Raw genomic sequence first — 22,099 nt, forward strand, 5'->3', positions numbered from 1 at the left:
GTTTGTATTATTTTCTTCCTAAGTTACAATATTATTGCACACAAAATACTAGGTCGGACGCATGTAACTTAACCGCCTCAATATTTCACTTGTATTTGAAAATTTTATCGAGCGTCGAATGAATTTTACCCGTTAAAAAGTGTACCAAAAAAGAACCCTTCCTATGCAGTTTTCTTTGGGAATCAATTGGCTTAGATAGTCTACTCCGACATGTGTTGACAAAACTCGCGCAATGAGAAGCCATACATTTCAAACTTGTGACCTCTTGGCAATTAGTGTCTGGAAAACGAAGTATTTTGACAGGTTAAGATTTGTTCTCATTCCAAATTAAATACAAACACAAACCCTTTATTATGTTCCCCAAACGAAGTTTGGGAACATATTGTTTTTACTCTGTTTCTTATTATTATTATTATTATTATTATTTTTCTTCCTGGGTACTTTTTTGTCCGTGAGTGATCTCTGAAACTATACATCCGATTGAGTTGAAACCTTTTTAGGGTTAGTAGGAATGTTATGTAGATTTGCGGAACGAAGGTCATTTTGCGCGCACGTGCATGCACGTGCGTGCGCGTGCAATGAGTAAAATGACCAATATACTTGATATAGCCATAACTTTCATATCTTTTGATGAAATACTTTGATACTCAGAATATAAGGATATATTAATAGTGTAGACAAGATGACATGGTCAGAATGTACATGCATGCACGTGCGCGCATGCGCATTGATTGAAATAACCAATACAATTGATATAGACTTTACTTGTACATTTTTTGATGAATTGCTTTGAAACTCAGAATATAAATATATATTAGAAGTGTAGACAAGAAGACTTGATCAGCGCACACATGCATGCACGTGCGTGCACGTGCGTGCGCGTGCAATGAGTAAAATGACAAATATACTTGATATAGCCATAACTTTCATATCTTTTGATGAAATGCTTTGATACTCAGGATATCAGGATATATTAATAGTGTAGACAAGATGACATGGTCAGAATGCACATTCATGCACGTGTGCGCATGCGCAATGATTACAATAACCTATACAAATGATATAGACTTAACTTGTATATTTTTTGATGAATTGCTTTGAAACTCAGAATATAAATATATATTAGAAGTATAGACAAGATGACATGATCAGTGCGCACATGCATGCATTTGCATGCACGTGCGTGCGCGTGCAATGAGTAAAATGACCAATATACTAGATATAGCCAGAACTTTTACATTTTTTGATGTAATGCTTTGATACTCAGAATATATAGACATATTATAAATGTAGACAAGACGACATTGTCAACATGCATATGCATGCACGTGCGCGCGCATGCAATGCTAAAATGACCAATATACTTGATATAGCTGTAACTTTTATACTTTTTGATGAAATGATTTGATACCCAAAATATGTAGATATATTAATAGTGTTGACAAGATGACACGATCATCATGGACATGCATGCACGTGCGCGCGCGTGCAATGCGTAAAATGATAGATATACTTAATATAGCCGAATTTTTTTTATCTTTCAATGAAATTTGAATATAAAGATGTATTAAAAGTGTAGACAAGTTGACATGGTCATTTTGTACATGCATGCCCGTGCGCGCGAGTGTAATGCGTAAAAAAAACCCAATATACTTGATTGCCTTATTTAATGAAGCTTACAGGGAATAAGACATCAAAAGGAAGTTGGGGAGCGTTTGGGGAACATCTGTAACGGTCCCCGTTACAATTAATACTAGTTTTCTTTGTTATTTTATACCGTCAGTTATATCAGATAGATTGTTTTAAAAACGTGTTGTTTAGGAAGATTAATCTTATGCATTTGTTTTATTTCATCTAATAAATTGAATTTACCCATGACACAAATTATTGGTACATGCATGTAATTAGTACGCGTAAATGCGATTTAATTTGTTTATGCGGAAGAGCGCCCAAAATAAATACACTTCGAACTCTGGAATTTCCCTATTTTACTGTTTAAATCATAGGTCCACTCAGCTGACGAGTTGTTTTAATAACCGTAATAAATTATATTCAAGTCCTGGCCAGCGATCGTTACGGTTGATGACATTGCAATTAAACAGGTCGATACTAAGGTACTAAGATACTAATGGGTGTATATATTTTCACCTAATATGTTTTCATTGAGTGTTTTCATAAGAAGTAAATTACTGGAGGATATCATGTTCTCCCTGATCACATCGATTGCGTGTAGAAACAGCGGTATATGAACACACGCTTTTGTGTACAAAGCAAACGTGTAAACCAAAAGGATGGGGAAAAAACGACGAAATAAAAACATTTCTCTATTAACTGAAATTATTGTCTTTAGACAGATAAAAATAAATGATTATCCGCCTGAGAACATGTGAAAATTATACCCAAATACAATGTAACAAAGGATTTGGGGTTTAATCCCGAGTACACAATTATAGCAATGATGTGTACATATGTACATGTACATGCAGAATACCTCTTTTTTTATCCTTCGTCCATGTGTTCCTCCTTAACGGAAAAAATTATCAGTAAATTATATTATACCGAACGAGGTTGAAAAATGCCGAACTTTATTTCTTAAAATTAACAGCAATTATCCGACTTTTCTCATATCACTGTAAAAATGCCGTAAAAACTAAAACCGTCTGGTTTGACTTTGTCAACGCGTTTTAGATCGGGTTTGAGATTTTTATTAAATGTCTGGAGTATTTCGCTTATTCTGCAAGTCCGTATAATGAAAGAAAACACTGGCAGATTTAGAGGAGGTTCAGGGGGCCTGCCCAAACTGGCGGATTTAAGTGGGGCTTAGGGGCGCAAGCCCCCCCCCCCCCCTAAAATTTTCAAAATATGACATGACTAATATTAATAATGCCATGCTTTGGTTTTATAATTAATGGTCAATTTAAAAAATGGTAATTTTATTTTATGATCAAGTATCGGTTTCCTTAAAAATCAAGTCTGAAAACCTCGCATTCCCTAGGCTATGAATATTATCTCATAATTATTCAAAGCGGAAAACGTCTCCCGATTTCGTTTGAAGGGTAGACAGCACTTGTCAATTTCCTATGATGATGCAAATATTTAAAGGCTGGTCGAAGGTAAATAACATTCGGCAAACCTCGGCTGATTCCGTCACCTTCATCCAGATGAGGTACGAATCGGCCGAGGTGTGCCGAGTGAGGTAAATAAATGAATTTAAAATCAGAAGGTCTACGTTACAAACCTATCCACTGATTGATGTATTTATTTATCAAATGGTGTAACTATGCAGTAATTTACTTACATAGATACAAGACTTTTTTTAACGTCAGGATATAGGTTAGGATGGTCACAGACGAGTGTAACTTCGACCACCTTGTTAATTTCGACTGTTCATAAATACCTTAAAATAATTTGTTTATAACCCATTATAGTGTACACACATCTATTTTATGCAGAAAAAAAATGCATTTTTCATATGCAAATCAATGTTGATAATAATAGGCGAAATTTATTTCTTTACTGGAAAATTACATCCAAGAAGAAACTTTATCGCCCGAAAAATTACGGACGAGTATTTTTAAACCATTGGTGCACTTAATGTCTTCAAATTAGGTACATTTTGAAAATTGCTTTTTTTTCTTTTTGTCAGCATTTTTTCACAATCTTTTATGTTTTACAACAGAATAATTTAAATTAATATATATGTTTTTTTTTTTTAATTAGAGATGACGCGAATATTTTCATTCATATTTGCACATCGATCGAAAATACCCCGTGTGCAGTTGAAGTTACCCAACACACATATCTTGTAAATCGAACACATTTATTTTATATCATGACGAATAATACATATAACACAATGTAATCTGAACAATAAAAGGTATTCCGAAGGAAAAATAATCCAGTAAATGTTGAGCGTAATACATGTAATAGGCAGTGACATACTTGAACAAATCTAAATATAAAAAAATAATCGGTCGAAATTACACCTCCCTACCCTACAGTGTATCTGTCATATATGTATAATACTTATAAAAACAAACGTTGCAATATTTAATTTTTCAATATTCAGATATTCTTTGGGTATCATTGTGCTTCGTTTATTTCATACTGCTATAAAGGGAACTGCACGTTACAGCGTGTTTGTTTATATTGTTTCGTTGGCTGCGGTGGAGATACATGTGTAGGTCAGTGAATGGAATTTAAAAAAAAAACAACAACACTCTTTGGAATAACATTAGAGTTACATACAAATATCAGGTTGACTAGCATCCTTGCTGAAATAATAATGATTCAGAACGACTTCTGACATACACGAAGTTCGGAGATTCACGAAGTTCGGAGATACACAAAGTTTCTGCTTTCTCAAGAGTAAATTTGAAATAAAAATTATCAAATGATTAATAAATTTGTACATTATTCTTAAGCAGACGTGAAATTCCTACAAAGACTTTAGAGTATTGTAAGTTACAAACTTAATTCATATCTTATAGGCTTTTGTGTAAAGGAAGTAATCAATACAACTATTTTTGTGTCTGGTTTTACCGACTCTTAAAATTCACGAAAATCCAGGAGCTTCCGGGGGCTTCGCGCCCTGGGTCACCACCAGGGCTTCGCCCTGGACCCACTGGGGGCCTTAAGGCGGCCCCCAGACCCCCTGCCTGAACGAAGTTATCCACGCCCCCCCCCCCATCACAAATCCTATATCCGCCCATGGCCCCCTTTTGTATCCAAAATATACACAAGATTTAATAAATCAATTTATAATGTGGCTTTGGGCCCCTACCCTGACACAAAACTGGTCGGGCTCCCTTTTCAAGATTCCTGTTTCCGCCACTGAAAAAGAATGTGTTGTTCTCTTGGATGTCGATATCTGAATTATATTTTATTTAAACACATAGTCTAATATATCATGGGCGCCAATAATAGGACGATTATTTGTTTTTTAAAATAAAGTGGTTCTTACAGATGTTAAAAAAACCTTATAAACGGCTAAATAATTATTTAATTCATCTACAACAAATGTTAGTTTAGTTCTTTGCTTTCATAATCTAACTTTTTATAAATTAACACGAAAGTCGTGCGATCGTATACAAATACTCAGAAGCAATCTTTCATATTTAATGAACGTATAGGTGAATAAATTTCCTCTCATCACTATACGTATACCCCCATCCTCGAAATAAATAGAATGTTTTCCTTCGTAGTCGGTTGGTTTTACCAGGTACATGTCAGTACAAGTGAGGATGGAGCTTTATAGAAGCAGGTGATGAATTCCGAGAGAAAGGCACTGCCTATTTTATATACATGTACATTCTTAGGGACCAGGCTCCGGGGCCATAAAACTTAGACGAGCTCACTTTTGATCTCAATCTCACTTTTACGAAAGGAATTATACATGGCAAAGTGAGACCGAGATCAAAAGTGAGCTCGTTTAAGTTTTATGGCCCCAGGGCCTGGTTTTCTGAACCGATCTCACTGTTATTCAAAGACCTAGCTAGAAATTCTCTCTCTCTCTCTCTCTCTCTCTCTCTCTCTCTCTCTCTCTCTCTCTCTCTATTTGAAATGCAGGCCCGTCGATTGTAAAAAAAAAAAATGACAAAATAATTTCAATTTTTAATAAGTATCTCATCTCCCAAGCCAAAGACCCAAGTAAGCTTTTGCTGTTCATAATTCTTCATCTTTGTTTGCTATATTGGTGTATATAAGCATTATCGTCGTTGTTGTTCTAAAGCTACTCGTAAATTTTTCTCATTTTTATCTTATCAAGAATCACTGGACCATAACAACGAAAATTAACACAGAATATTTTTGGTAAAGTTTTGTTCAAATGAAGGGTCACATCCTCTTTTAACGGATACATGTAGAAAAAATTAGATGGGGTCCAGGCGCAGATCAAGGAATTTTTTTCCACGGAGGGGGGGGGGAGGGAGGGGATCCCAATAAAAAAAAAATTTCAACCCAGAAATTTCTTGACGAGCCAAAAAGAAGAAACTCTTTTCCCAAACGTGAAAAACCTATTTCGAGTGTGTTTGTCTGTGTGTATGGGGGAGGTGCAATATTCTTTTTCAGGTATATCTTTGTCATTGGGTATCACTGGAAGCTCATAATTTGTTCAAAGGTTGTTTTTGACCTTAACATAGGTCATTAAGGCAAGTTCAAGGTCACTGATATACTAAGTGTAAAATTCAAAAAGGTCTAATCGCCCAAGTGGCGCAGTGGTAAGAGTGTCTGCTCTAGAGTCGTGGATTAAGGAGTTGATCCTTACGTCGCAGGTTAGAATCCCACTGTGGGACGCAGAGACTGATCCTTCGGATGAGACCGTACAAACTGAGGTCCCGTCTGGCAGTAGGTGCTGGCACGAAAAAGATCCCTCACTGTTCAATGGCCATGTGTGCCGAGTATAGGTCAAAATTTGCAGATCTCCATCGGCAAATGGTGGCGTCTCCATATGATTGAAAAATTCTCGAAAAGGACGTTAAACAACATACAAACAAATAAACAAAAAGGTCTATACTTTTGTAATAGAAAAAATTGCATGCATTTGCATTTCACTGAAAAGATGATAAATATATCATCCAGAGTGTGTAATGGCCTTGACTTAAATTCGAGGTCACTTGGATTATAATGTTTTGGATGAATAGTCTGAAAGAATACGTGACTGTGATTTTTTTTTTATGTCGGTGACATACAGATGGTGTTTGCTCTTAACCAGCTGCAGAATGTGTCATAGCTTGACGCAAAGTTATTTGGACAAGTTCAAGTTCACTGACAGGGGAATTTTACATTACCTTTACTGTCTTTCTACTGTTGAAACATTGCAAGTTGATGCCCCTTACAGGATTGTTTATAACCTTAAAATGTTGCATGATCTTGACTCAAGGTCGCTCTGTCCTGTCCGGAGCTCCGACGGAAAACCTATTCGTTGCATTGCAACGAGCTCGGCTCTAGTTCTTATTATTCTTTTTTTTTTTTTCCTAGACGCCAACTTTGAGACCTCATATCTTGCTCATTTCTCAACGAATTTTGCTCAAATTTGCAGGGTTTATAGACGTTACAAAACTCTATCAGAATGCTGTCAAACATTTCAAAAATCCACTTCCGCTTTTGGGTTATCTCCCTTTAAATGAAAATTTATTAGGCTTCATTTCCAGACAAAGGCTCCAAGACTACAGAAGCTGGAGTAGAAATTCTACCGAATTTAAATAATCGAAGCACTGAAGTTGTGCACATCGGTTTTTGGTTTTCAATTTCTGTATTCAAAATGGCGCTAGAGAGGGGTCAAAAATTAGAACGCCTAAGAGAGCGAAAATACACACATATTTTCCTTTTTATCTTCTAAACTAAAAATATTTTGATAAAACATGTAGAATAAAAGTTGTGCATAATTTTAATGCCTATCAGTTGACACCACTAAAAAGGGTCTGGCCCCTAAAATTAGGGATCTGGGGCCCTTTAAAGTTTTTGCTTTATAACTCAAAAACGGTAAATATTTCGAAAAAGCTGTCGTAATTAAAGTTGTTATTAACATCTTATTAATCTCAAGAAAATCTTATTTTGTTTGAGTTTTGTGTTCTAAATGAGCTAGAAGCATAACACATATACAGGTAAGTGTTTTCATTCAGCAAGTAAACAAGAGCTCTTCATGCGTGTAATTAAAATAAACTTACTATAAATAATAAACCTAGCTACATTAGATGCTAATATTCTTTAGAATCGGGTTCTTGAAGTATTCTGTGCTTTATTTCCAAATTATTTACTGACAACTTTCCCTTTTATTTCGTTTGTTTTCAAATTTGGATAAACCAGTCTACTTAACAGGGAAAAAAAAGATAACCTTTTCTTCTTATCATATAAAAACAAACAATAAAGTTAGAAAATAAAACAAAACTTTAAACATAAAATAATTAACAGCCATTAAGTACACGCCTTTTACATTCACCTTGTGTTTACAATTATGTAATCCCTCCCTCGATAGCGCGTGGCAAAAGAGGTCACCGGGGATCAATCGGCGTGTGAACCAGCGACCTAAGGTCATACACAAAACAAACCATAGAATGGCCATTCCAAATACATTTTGTAAACTAAGTGATGAGTGGATAAATATATTTAATCTTTCAGATTATTTCATAATATCTTTAAGTCGCTAGTACATTTCAATTTTATTCGCTGAATTACAAGAAAGTTGCATATTTATTTTTATAAACATTGTATTTCTCGATATCGAAATAATTGCGCTTTGTGGAAAATTACTTTAAAATCATTTCGAATCTTTCATATGATTTCGTCTTACTGTTAATCACTCGCTCGTTTCAATCAGCTAGTCTTAACTGATCTCAAATTCAATGCATTTTGAATGCCGAAAAAACTTTGTTTGCGTATTAAAGGAACAGTTTATTTATCTCTCTTATGTTATTATTTAACGAGTTGCTATTTCCTTCATGAACATTAAACAGCGTGTATATAATTATCACGATAACTATACGTAGATGTCACATTTTTAATTGTCAGGAAAATCGAAAATAAAATTGACTACTTTTGAGTTTGTATTATTTTCTTCCTAACTTACAATATTATTGCATACAAAATACTAGGTCGGACGCAAGTAACCTAAATATTTCACTTGTATTTGAAAATTCTATCGAGCGTCGAATGAATTTTACCCGTTTAAAAGTTTACAAAAAACCTTCCTATGCAGTTTTCTTTTGGGAATCAATTGGCTTAGATAGTCTACTCCGACATGTGTTGAGAAAACTCACGCAATGAGAAGCCATACATTTCAAACTTGTGACCTCTTGGTCAGCGCATGTGAAGATTACACATAGCAATTAGTGTCTGGAAAACGAAGTATGTTTTATAAATGATTTGACAGGTTGAGATTTGTTCTCATTCCAAATTAAATACAAATACAAACGTTATTTTCTTTGTTATTTTATAACGTCAGTTATATTAGATTGATTGTTCTAAAAACGTGTTGTTTACATGGTTTAGGAAGATTAATCTTATGCATTTGTTTTATTTCATCTAATAATATATAAACTGAATTTACCCATGATACGAATGACTGGTACATGCATGTAAGAACGCGTAAATGCGGTTTTATTTGTTTATGTGGAAGAGCGCCCAAAATAAATACACTTCGAACTCTGGAATTTCCCTATTTTACTGTTTAAATCATTGGCCCGCTCAGCTGACGAGTTGTTTTAATAACGGTAATAAATTATATTCAAGTCCTGGCCAGCGATCGTTACGGTTGGTGACATTGCAATTAAACAGGCACTAAGATACTAATGGGTGTATATATTTTCACCTAATATGTTTTCATTGAGAGTTTTCATAAGAAGTAAATTGCTGGGGGATATCATGTTCTCCCTGATCACATCGATAGCGTTAGAAACAGCGGTATATGAACACACGCTTTTGTGTACAAAGCAAACGTGTAAATCAAAAGGATGGGGGAAAAAACGATGAAATAAAAACATTTCTCTATTAACTGAAATTATTCTCTTTAGACAGATAAAAATAAATGAATATCCGCCTGAGAACATGTGAAAATTATACCCAAATACAATGTAACGAAGGATTTTGGGTTTCATCTGAGTACACAATAGCAATGATGTGTACATGTACATGCAGAATACCGCTTTTTTTATATCCTTCGTCCATGTGTTCCTCCTTAACGGAAAAAAATTATCAATAAATTATTATATTATACCGAACGAGGTTCAAAAATGACGAACTTTTTTATTTCTTAAAATTAACAGCAATTATCAGACTTTTCTCAAATCACTGTTAAAATGCCCTAAAAACTAAAACCGTCTGGTTTGACTTTGTCAACGCGTTTTAGATCGGGTTCGAGATTTTTATTCAATGTCTGAAGTATTTCGCTTATTCTGCAAGTCTTTATGATGAAAAAAAAAACACTGGCAGATTTAGAGGAGGTTCAGGGGGCCTGCCCCTTTTTGTATCCAAAATATACACAAGATTTAATAAATCAATTTAATAAATCAATTTTATATGTTTCTTTGGGCCCCTACCCCGACCCAAAGCTGGTCGGGCCCCCTTTTCAAGATACCTGTATCCGCCACTGAAAAAGAACGTGTTGTTCTCCTGGATGTCGATATCTGAATTATATTTTAATTAAACATCCTGTCTAATATATCATGGGCGCCCATAATAGGACGAGTATTTGTTATTTGAAATAAAGTGGTTCTTACAAATGTTTTTAAAAAAAGCCCTTATAAACGGCTAAATAATTATTTAATTAGAACAAATGTCATCTAGAACAAATGTTAGTTTAGTTCTTTGCTTACATAATCTAACTTTTATAAATTAACACGAAAGTCGTGCGATCGTATCCAAATACTCAGAACCAGTCTCTCAGATTTAATGAACGTATAGGTGAACAAATTTCCTCTCATCACTATACGTATACCCCCATCCCCGAAATAAATGTTTTCTTTCGCAGTCGGCTATGTAAGTACAAGTGAGGATGGAGCTTTACAGAACAGGTGACGAATTCCGTGAGAAAGGCACTGCCTATTTTATATACATGTACATTCCTAGGGACCTAGTTTTCTGAACCGATGCCGCTGTTATTCAAAGACCTAGCTAGAAATTCTCTCTCTCTCTCTCTCTCTCTCTCTCTCTCTCTCTCTCTGAAATGCAGGCCCGTCGATCGTAAAAAAATGACAAAATAATTTCAATTTTTAATAAGCATCTCATCTCCTCATCTCCCAAGACAAAGGCCCAAGTTAGCTTTTCTGTTCATAATTCTTCATCTTTGTTTGCTATATTGGTGTATATAAGCGTTATCGTCGTTGTCCTTCTAAAGCTACTTATAAATTTTTCTCATTTTTATTTTATCAAGAACCACTGGGCCATAACAACGAATATTAACATAGAATATTTTTGGTAAAGTTTTGTTCAAATGAAGGGTAACATCCTCTTTTAACGGATACATGTGGTAAAAATAGGATGGGGTCCAGGCGCGGATCAAGGAATTTTTTTTAACGGGAAGGGAGGGGGGATCCCAATAAAAAAAAATATTTCAACCCAGAAATTTCTTGACGAGCCAAAAAAAAAAGAAACTCTTTTCCCAAACGTGAAAAACCTATTTCGTGTATGTGTTTGTGTGTGTGGGGGGGGGGGGGGGGAGGTCGTTGACTTTTAAAGCTTCATACCTTAGACTTTTCATACCATTTTTACACAGATCCACGTTTTCGGAGAAGGGTCCGCGTTTTCTAGGGACGGGGGGGGGGGGGTTCCATGGTAACTTTTACTTCGTTTAGTATATACATTTAACTGCCCCCAACCCCTCTAGATCCGCGCATGGGGTCATTTGAAAATAGTATTCTCAAGAACCCCTGGACTAGACTGAGAAAATTTCAAACATAGCATACATTTATTTATTATTTTTTTTTCAAATCTTGATTCCAGGGAGAAGGTTTGGGCCGGAAAGAGTGTTCATAATTTAACATAGGAATTTATATACCCCCCCCCCCCCACGAAGTGTGTGGGTTTGGGGTGGGGGTGTTTTGAGTCTTTTGGAATCACACTGTCCGTCTGCCTAGCTGTCCGTCTGCACGTGATAGTTTGCCCAGGATATAACTTTGTTATGAAGAATCTGGAAGGTCATACTTGGTACAAAGATTACTAATGATCCGAGGGTGTGTCATGGGTTTGATCCAACATCATTCCGGCAAATTCAAGGTCACTTGAAAAAAATAGCAAAGTTTTGTCTGACCCATTAATTAATAATAGAGAGTCACTGGAAGCTCATACTTGATACAGGAATTGCTTATGACAAAAGGGTTTGCCACGACCTTCATCCAAGGTCATTCCTGTAAGTTCAAGGTCACTGACAGAAAAGTGTAAGATTACTGTATGTGCTATAATTTTGGAAGCTCATACTTGGAACAAAGATTGCTTATGATCCACCGGTTTGAAATAACATAGATCTAGACTGGCAAAAGAAGTGGCAAAATTCGTGCCTGGATTATAAATTTATAAGGGGTGGGAGGAACACAGGAAACAAACTTTTTCTCAGATTGCTAGAGATGGGTTTGTCCTGACCTTGAACAAAGGTTTTTCCGGCAAGTTCAAGGTCACTGGCAGATAAATATTAATTTTTTCCATGCTATAACTTTGTAATATAAAATCACTGGAAGCTTTTACTTGATACAGAGATTGCTTATGATCCAAGGGTGTGTTTTGACCTTGATCCAAGGTCTTTCGGGCAAGTTCAAGGTCATTGACAGAAAAGTGCAATATTCTTTTTCATGAATATCTTTGTCATTGAGTATCACTGGAACCTCATAATTTGTTCAAAGGTTGTTTTTGACCTTAACATAGGTCATTAAGGCAAGTTCAAGGTTACTGATATAATAAGTGTAAAATTCAAAAAGGTCTAGTCGCCCACGTGGCGCAGTGGTAAGAGTGTCTGCTCTAGAGTCGTGGATTAAGGAGTTGATCCTTACGTCGCAGGTTCGAATCCCAGTGTGGGACGCAGAGCCCGATCCTTCGGATGAGACGGTATAAACTGAGGTCCCGTCTGGCAGTAGGTGCTGGCACGAAAAAGATTCCTCACTGTTCAATGGCCATGAGTACCGAGTATAGGTCAAAATTTGCAGATCTCCATCGGCAAATGGTGGCGTCTGCATATGATTTGAAAAATTCTCGAAAGGGACGTTAAACAACATACAAACAAACAAACAAAAAGGTCTATAATTTTGTAATAGAAAAAATTGCATGCATTTGCATTTCACTGAAAAGATGATAAATATATCATCCAGAGTGTGTAATGGCCTTGACTTAAATTCGAGGTCACTTAGAGTATGATGTTTTGGATGAATAGTCTGAAAGAATACGTGACTGTGAATTTTTTATGTCGGTGACATACAGATGGTGTTTGCTCTTAACCAGCTGCAGAATGTTTCATGGCTTGAGGCAAGGTTATTTGGACAAGTTCAAGTTCACTGACAGGGGAATTTTACATTCTTTTACTGTCTTTCTACTGTTGAAACACTGCAAGTTGATGCCCCTTACAGGATTCTTTTTAACATTAAAATGTTGCATGTCCTTGACTCAAGGTCGCTATGTTCTGTCCGGAGCTCCGACGGAAGACCTATTGCATTGCAACGAGCTCGGCTCTAATTTAAAGTATCGTTTGTTTCTTCAGTGAACATTATACCTGCCTGTTAATTCAATAAGAATTAAAAGGAAATGTTGAAGAAAAAAAGAGAAAATGACCGGGATAATGCTTTCGAAATTTTCTTTTTGAAATACAATTCCTCATTTCAACACCATCTTTTCTGGATATTCTAAATATTTCATAAATGATTTGAATGTTTTACGAACACTTTGAAAGTAATTAACATTACAAAATGTTGCAGCAATGGTAAATGAAATTTGAGTCTATAAAAAGAAAACACTAGGTTATGTTCTAAAAACATTCTTACAACATACGTTGAAAATTCCAAAATGTATTGATGTCGACAATGATATGCTAATGTTTTATAAACATTTTGAAAATGTTTCCAAAAAATGTTGCACAAATCATGAATAAAATGTTTCAGTTGTAGGAAGAGAAAACATTTTCATAAACGTTTTAAAAACATTTTCACGACCTAGGCTTAAATATTTAAATGTTTAACTATAAGCAATATTAAGAATGTTTTTAAAACATTTTGACAATGTTCCTTCAAAATGTTTCAGAAACGTTATATACAATATTTCAGATTTATAGAAAAGGAATGCTTTATTTCATGTTTTTAAAACGTTTTAAACGTAAAATGAAAATCTTTAATATCTGGAAACTAGACATACCTTTGGAATCATTTTTAAAACGTTTCAAAAACATTTTATTGAAATGTTTCTGAAAGATTTTATCATAAGCTTCCTGAAAACATTTTAAAAATGTTTTTGAAATGTTACAATGAGAATAGAAAAATGTTTTTAAAACATTTTTAAAATGTTTACTCTGAAATGTTTTGAAAAAACCTTTTTACAACTTCAATAAAATGTTTTGAAAATGTTTAGTGGTACCTGGAAACTTCTCTGATGTGGATACGTTAGAAAGAGTTTTAAATAAGTATATTCACCCACTATTCACACACTGCTCGACTCATGAATATTGCATGTTCATACCAACACTGTGCACTTTGCGTGTTTAAAAATTATCATAAACTGGCAACTGTATATACCTGGATTCTATATCATAATATAGCTGCCACACATTAAACGAATACACATAGACACTTGTCTTTACTACGGAGCACCCTAAGCGTGTATAACACACACGGCCATTACCGGAAGGAAAAAAATCGTTTTCTACTGTTTTGATGTAAGGAATAATTTAAGGTAAGACTTTATTAGGGGCAACCCTGCCTTAGGATCGAAATACACGAAAAACCTACAAAAATAAGGAAGTCTGTTTTTTACAACGTGATTTAATATTTACACCAGCAATTTTCATAGCCAGAATAGCTCGATTGGTATAACAACTGAGTATTAACATCGCAGAGTTTACTCAGGTGACCTATTGCTATCTGTTTTCGTCCGGCGTGGTATCTCGTGCGCTAACAAACATTTTTTACTTTTTTGGAACCACTGAACCAGTTTTCAACAAATTTTGGCATATAGCATCTATGAGTAAAGGGAATTCAAAATTATGAAATGCATGCCCCCTGCCCCCCTGGGTATCTACTAGGAGGCAAACAGAGTACAAAATTGTTATAAGTGAAGCAAATGAGAGTCACTCTCTTTGCTAAGTTGTGTTAATCAAGAAATCTTTGTATAATTTAATTAACAGGTTATTTGATTGAATGAGAATACAAGAAAGAATGTTATATATATAGAAACAAAAAATAACGACTGTTTTGTTTAAATGAGTAAAGCATGCTCGAAGTCGGATTCTTGCCTGGAAAGCAGTATAAGAGATTGATATTATTTATACATGTAGCAACAGTTCCAATTGTACACAGTATGTTTATACAATGGTGCCCTGTTTGACAATTGATAAGTTATTGTCAGGTAAAGTCATGGTTGATAAGAGACTGGATAAAGTTGTTGTTTTTTTCTTTATCAAAGTGAACAAATAATCATAGAGAGGCAGGGTGACTAGGAGACATGTTGTAGTTTGTGACTAGTTAAGAAATAAGGTATTATTTTTAAACATCTATAGGGATATAATTACGGGTTGGTCACGAGATCAAATTCCATAAAGCCCGAAGGGCTTTCTGGTAAATTTGATCTCGTACCAATCCGTATTTATATCCCGATAGATGTTTTAAAATGATACCTTATTACTTATATTTACATTTGTAACTTATTCATATATATTAGCCTGATTATAACCTTTAACGCGTGAAATGTTTTATTTTTTCAAACTCAACGGCACGAGTTTGATCTATTGATTGCGCGTCGACCCTTTATGACGTAGTTGAGAAATTACGTCGAACGTTTATGACGCGAGGAACCCGTGTTTATACAGATATAGATACGCGTTGCTTTTAATAGTGTTATATAAAAGAAAACATTTGCAAATGTAAATATTGGAAAATAGCTACGTTGTAAAGCCAAGTCTCTATTTGTGTACTGAATTGTAGTACTAGGCAAGTGACAAAAACGTATCTGTATATGTTGAATAACTTACTAGGCAAGTGTCCATTGTATTTGTATATTTTACATTCATTATCATCCCTATAAGACTTGGAAAAACCAACTACAATCCAAAGGAGATCGCTTGGGGTCTAATATTTTACAATAAGGGTATTTTTACCAGATTTATGATATTCTTAGGCAACATAGCTTCATCTATCAACTAATTTTGTGTGATAGATCCTTTACAGTGTTGTATTATACTCGGGTGACCGTTAAGGTCCTTGGGCCTTTTGTTATTTTGTATAGGGGCTTGTGTTTTTTCTTCAATTATCTATCTTTTATGCATGTTCATTCTTTATATAAAACACAATTAACAGAAAGCAAATCGTAAATTTCATTGTAAGTAAATTACAGTCAAGCAGAACTATACCCCAGTATAGCACACTTTCTTCGAGGACAAGAATTATTCACTCTCTGTTTCTCATTAACGGGTATTCTCGCCTGCAATGAGCTGCGATGGATTTCTATTGTATATACGAGGGTTGTTCGAAAAGTTCGTGGACTGATGCCATAAAATTAAAACTATGTAGTCTATGCTTACAAAATTTTTAATGAACATAAAACAACAAAAGTTAAAGAAATGTTGAAAATTTTAGCTTGATACCTTGAATATTTACCAAATTATCATAAAATAAAATTGACATTATATGATCACCATTTAGTTTCATGACGTCATTGTTTTTCGATGTCCGCATTCTCTACCTCATACACTTATCTTAATGAGTTTCCTTGGAGTTAAGTAATATTAGTTACATACCTGGCGAGGCGAAGCCGAGCCAGGTATGGAATTTACTAACCAGGTATCATCCCGTACCCTGTCACTAAAAAACTATGTAACGATTTTACCCCACCGATAAAATATTTATGCATTGTCTGTGGTTTGTAAAATTGTTTTTCTCACTATATATATGTTTCATCACTCATAAAATGCCTATTATGACGTCACGTTGTGTGACGTTATGTCGTTTTGCGAGTGTTTCGTGCTGTGATAACGTACTGACAGTTTTGAAGACTTTCAGTAAAGGGAGAAAAAGGTTCCATCTTCGTTACCTACATTAGTTAACTGTAACATTGTCAACAGACACTCGGCAAATCGCGTGAACTCGAGTTGTTCGAACGTTACAAAAGAACGATAACTCCGTATCGACCATGTATTGATTTTCAAGCGACTAGGTATAAGTAATACACCCCCTTCACGTGACAGACTTCAACCAATCGTAAGCCAGGATTTCATCGAAAAATCATCAGAGGTGGGGTAAAGATTTAAACCCGTCTTGTTTATATGACTTTACAATGTCATACACAGCTGATTTCAGTGCATATAATATAGCAAATTGATCTGAGAGATTCTCAGTCGATACGATATATCCTGGTGATCTTGAGATAAAAGATACCACAGAGTCTGACACATCTGTTTCATATTTGGATATTTTACTTGAAAAAGACGTTAATGGTAATCTAACAACCAAGCTTTATGATAAACGTGATGACTTTAACTTTTCAATCGTCAACTTCCCTTACTTATGCAGCAATATACCTTCATCACCTGCATACGGGGTATATATCTCTCAGTTGATTCGATACGCAAGAGCATGCTCTACGTATGTACAATTTCTAAAACGAGGTAAATTATTGACAAATAAGTTGATGAAACAAGAATATCAGCTGTCTCGTTTAAAGTCATCATTTCGTAAGTTCTATGGTCGATACAATGACCTTGTCAGCAAATACAATTTATCTTTGAGTCAAATGCTGACTGACGTTTTTCATACTAATTGTTAGGCCATTAGTTACACAATGAATTGTCGACGGATTTTTCCGCTATTTCCCGATCATGACAAGGAGCACAAGGCGGGTGTGACCGGTCGGCAGGGGATGCTCACTCCTCCATGGCACCTGATCCCACCTCTGATGTTTGGAGGTCCGTGTTTGCTCTGCTCCTATTTTGTATTGTATAATGGACTTTTGAGCTTGAATACTGTTCGTTATCTCCATATATTTCATTGATTATAACAGCATAGTTGATTGTCGGAGTTCAACATCTATCACACATGATCAACGCCACTTTTCGACGTGAAAAACTTTGAACACCCTTACTACAAATCGACATTCACTTTTACATCTCTCGTCTCTTTAATCTTTTTCGGCGTGTAAAAACAAGTACTCTGAATGCATTTTATTTTTCAGTAGCCCATTTAAATATTTCCTAGGTCTATGCCAGTTTTTCCAGGGGGTGAAACTTTATAGAATGTTGGAAAAAGAAACCCACCCACCCTTTCTGACGTCATTACAACCCCATAATTGTTTGAACATTTCATATACATTTTACGATAAAATTTCATAGAACTTACAGAATGGGGTAAAAATTACAAATTTTACGGTACAATTGTGTCATACCACATGAGTGAATTAACGGGATTTTTGAATGACGAATCTCTAAAAAAAAGAGTTTTTTCTAAGTTACACTTAGGTAGAAAAAACGTAATCTTCGAGGTTGCGCTGTCTGGACATACCATTGCTTTCAAAAACATCAACAATTTATTAAAAAATAAAACTAATGATGTATAGTTATTTATATATATAAAAACAATGATGCTAATTAAACGTTAAATAATTCATTGATGTATCTTAAGCGGTTTTAATTTTATGGCGCTAGTCCACGAACTTTCCGAACAACCCTCGTATTCCTTAAAATTTAATCAATTCAGTGTATTACATTACTTTTATTCCGTATGTTCCACTAGTACAGTTTGTCTGTATTATTGAAAAGTACACGTACTGCTTCTATTATCTGAGATAAATATATTTAGAAATTCATACATGAACTAATTCAATGTTCTAAATTCAGTTCTCAAGTTTTCGAACAGTAGGACTACATATCAGTATCTGCACTCCCTTGGATATCATTTATATAAGTTTTATACATTAATGGCATATTTTTATAATATTCACGGAAATGTGTTGTAAAATAAACACACATCCAAAAAAAAAAAAATCAAGACTATCTATAGTCAAATGAAAAGTAAAGAAAATAACAAATGAGCCGTTCCAAGCAACATCCCCCCCCCCCATGTAATTTTTTTTTTTCGAAAATTACTTTTTCTTCAAAAATAAAGTACACCTAGTGGTAAATGTAACCTGTAAATATTACAGGTGAGTCTTGCCTCGTTATGGATTTACAGATAATCAAAATATATGTTACTCGCCAAGCAAAACCTCCCTATAAGGACTTCTGGTCAAAATGTGGATTTTTGCATATCCTAGGAGAACATTAATTAAGCACTTTACCATGAAGTGAAATATATGATGTATTCTGCCCTGACGCCATTTTCTTCTAGCGACGTCGAACGAAATGCATTTATCATGACACCATAAATAAGAGAGTTGTCGAACTGTTATCCCTTCACAAAAAAAGGAAAAAAGCTTTTTAAAGTTTTATGCATGTACAATGTTAAAATTTTCAAATTTACCTCAGGGGGATGAATATTTTATTCAGAAGGGGGGGGGACATTTTTTATAAACAGATTTTTTTTATCATTCCCTCTCAAAATTTTTATTTCTAAGATGACCATAAGACAGATTATTTATTTTCTTCCCTGGAAGAAGATAAGCAAATAGAAAAAAAGGAAAATAGAAAACCAAACTCTAAAACTGATGACTGTGTTATGCGGTGTGCGTTTGGGAGGGGGAGGGGATCAAAGGCAAATTTAATGACATCACACACGTATTAAAATTATAAGTGTTAACATTATCAAATTTTAATTATTATCATTCATAAGTCTTTTGATGCCTTGAAATTTCACCATTCACTACTCACCATCAACAGGAGTACAGGTTGTGTCTTTCCATGGATCTTGAACGAATGGACGGATTCTTTGATACAGGTACTTCTGTCTCTCCTTTGTTAAACTACCGGGTTGGATGGACCTTGGACGAGCACTTGTATCGAAGAATTCTGGGTTGTATTTCAAGAGTTTAAAAGCAACCTTTTATCGTCTTTTGATTTCTGGCAAAGTATGAATCCGGGCCTGTCTTGCGTAAATCTGAAAATTTGATACCTGGTATTCCCTAATCCTTTAACAGGAGAGAAAATAGATGAAAAAAAGCCATCCAATCTAATCACATCCATGTTTCCTCCCCCTCAAAAAGAACTGCGTTGTTCAAATAGCAGGTTTTGTCTACGATGCCACGTAAATCTGCAATACTGTTGCAATCTGTTCTCCTATAGAGACGCTTGATGTGGGCTAAGTTTGAGTCAAACAGGCATATACCAAACAATAATGAAAAATGCGTTGAATAATGGTATGCATTTTTAATTTAAAAGTGAAGCGTACCTTGCATGACCTGGAACCTGCATCATAAAAGTAATTTGCTGCTGATGTTTATTGTTTATCTAAAACACTTACGTGAAATTGGTCCATCAGCATTCATTAATTTTCTTAGTTGAAAATGTAAAAAAAAAAAATGAGTGACTTACACATGCAGAAATGAAATATGCGTTTTCACGTCATTGATTTTAAAGGCAAATTTTGACGTAATTGAGCTGGGGGGGGGGGGGGGGTTGTTGGCGGGTCACACTTTGAAAAACATTTAGTATTGAAAAAATCCTGCAAATTAATGTGCGTAAATTATCGTGTGACCTTTTTACTCTACAAAATATCATATTTTGGGTACATGTATTAAAAATCTACACAGGCAATACGTTTTTCCCCCAAGCTTTTTATAACTTTAGTGCTGATCAGTTGAAAGTATCATGTAGTTTAAAAAATGAAAGAAAAAATTGGGGGCCATTGACGTAAATTTTGAGCCAATTATTAGCCAAAATATGCGATTTTCAGACAAATAAAAACATTGTAAATTTTCTGCTGCATGGATATGTAAAATTTGCTATAAAAATATTACTTAAAACGTATATTTAATATTCGCAGTAAATAATAACAAAAGAATTCTCTCAGTAAGGCCAACTTTAAAAACAATTGTTTGGTTGCCCTCTCCCGACCGACTGGCTCACAATGGCCCGACTCAAAATAGTTTCTTTCCACAAGGTACCTAACTCAACTTCAGACAACCCCCTTCCCCCCGTTCAAACTCGTATTTTATTAATTTATCAATCATTAACCTTCTTTAGCAGGACATAGATGGCTTACAAATTCTTTTTTTCTTTTCTACTGAATCGTTCCAGACTTCCTTTGTAGAGCCTCTAAAGTAATTGTAAACCACTCATTTCTCTCAACACATTTCAAGACGTTACAGAGGATACATTAACTTCCGGTTAGCAAGCGATAGCCGAGTGCTTTCAAGAATACTCGTCGACATCCTTAATATCTATAGTTTAAGGTATAAAGGATGTTGCTCGAGGGAAGAAATCCTACCTTAGTAGTACACTGGGTAATTTAAAGGCAGCACTGTGTAACAATGGAAAATTGAACGATAATTGCCATGTTTTTTTTAATGAAAATCGACCATTAAACGTGTATTTTAACAATAATTATAAAAATGTGTTTGAATTCCAAACTAATCTTAAGACGACTTAGTTTTCTTTTTTTACACATTCAACCTTGTCCTTTAATATTTTCAGTTTCAGATGTTGCCCGAGGGAAAAAATCCTACCTTAGTAGTACATTTGCTCATTTCAAGGCAGGACTGTGTAACAATGGAAAATTGAACGATTTTTGTCATAGCAGATTGACCACAAACCCATGGTATCGGATCGATCTGGGGACAACCTACAACATTGACGAAGTGATAATCTATAACAGGAGAGACTGTTGTGGTAAGTATAATCCTAAAAGACTCTGCAATCATTATCCATGTTGTATTTTTGTTTATTTTGTTTCAAGTGTAGTAAAGGTTTTTTGAAATGGAAAGCTCAAATATATATCATGAAGAAGAGATCGCCAAAAGATTTTTTTAAAGTGACAGAGACGAACAGCTTTCTGAAAGAAAGAAAAATCTGCAATGCATTGAACATGCCTGAGCATACAAACTTTTTTAATTTTCATCCTTGTCTGTTGTACTCTGTCTTTAATCAATTTAACAATTTTAGCTGCCGCTTTTAAATTGTGGAATACATTTTGCAAAATTGAATAGATTTAGGCAAAGGATGAAAATTTGACGGATTTTTTTTTCTTGGTTTTACTTGCATAAGACCAATATTGCAAGCCAATTTTTTCTAAGCGCCTCCACCACTCACAAATCTAGGGTTTATGTGAAGTAGAAAGAACAGAACAATTGCCTAGCAAAGATTGGATACACTGCGAAGCCAGGTTGGCTATTTCGGTCAAAGGGGGGAGTTAAATTGAAACTAATGGTCTTCAATACAACAAGAAATCAAACTGTTTATTAAAGAAGCAATATCTCCCTCAATCCCAGTTTTGAAATCTATTATATGAGAGATAGGAATGGAGGCCCAGGACCTTGCAACTGGCTGGGGCAACTT

The 22,099-nt window shown here is 34.9% G+C and overlaps 1 protein-coding gene across 1 annotated transcript in view; it reads left to right on the forward strand.

Moving 5' to 3' along the window:
- The window catches only part of LOC133194001 (uncharacterized), a 163,464-nt gene that overhangs the window by 107,248 nt on the left and 34,117 nt on the right, over positions 1 to 22,099 (forward strand). Inside the window, exon 10 of the mRNA XM_061329912.1 lies at positions 21,239 to 21,433. Within this exon, the coding sequence (XP_061185896.1) occupies positions 21,239 to 21,433 (195 nt within the window). The remainder of the gene's footprint in view (positions 1 to 21,238; positions 21,434 to 22,099) is intronic.

This window comes from Saccostrea echinata, unplaced genomic scaffold, assembly GCF_033153115.1.
Source record: "Saccostrea echinata isolate AGI-Se365-2 ecotype Australia unplaced genomic scaffold, CSIRO_AGI_Sech_v1 ptg000028l, whole genome shotgun sequence".
NCBI classification, from domain to species: domain Eukaryota; kingdom Metazoa; phylum Mollusca; class Bivalvia; order Ostreida; family Ostreidae; genus Saccostrea; species Saccostrea echinata.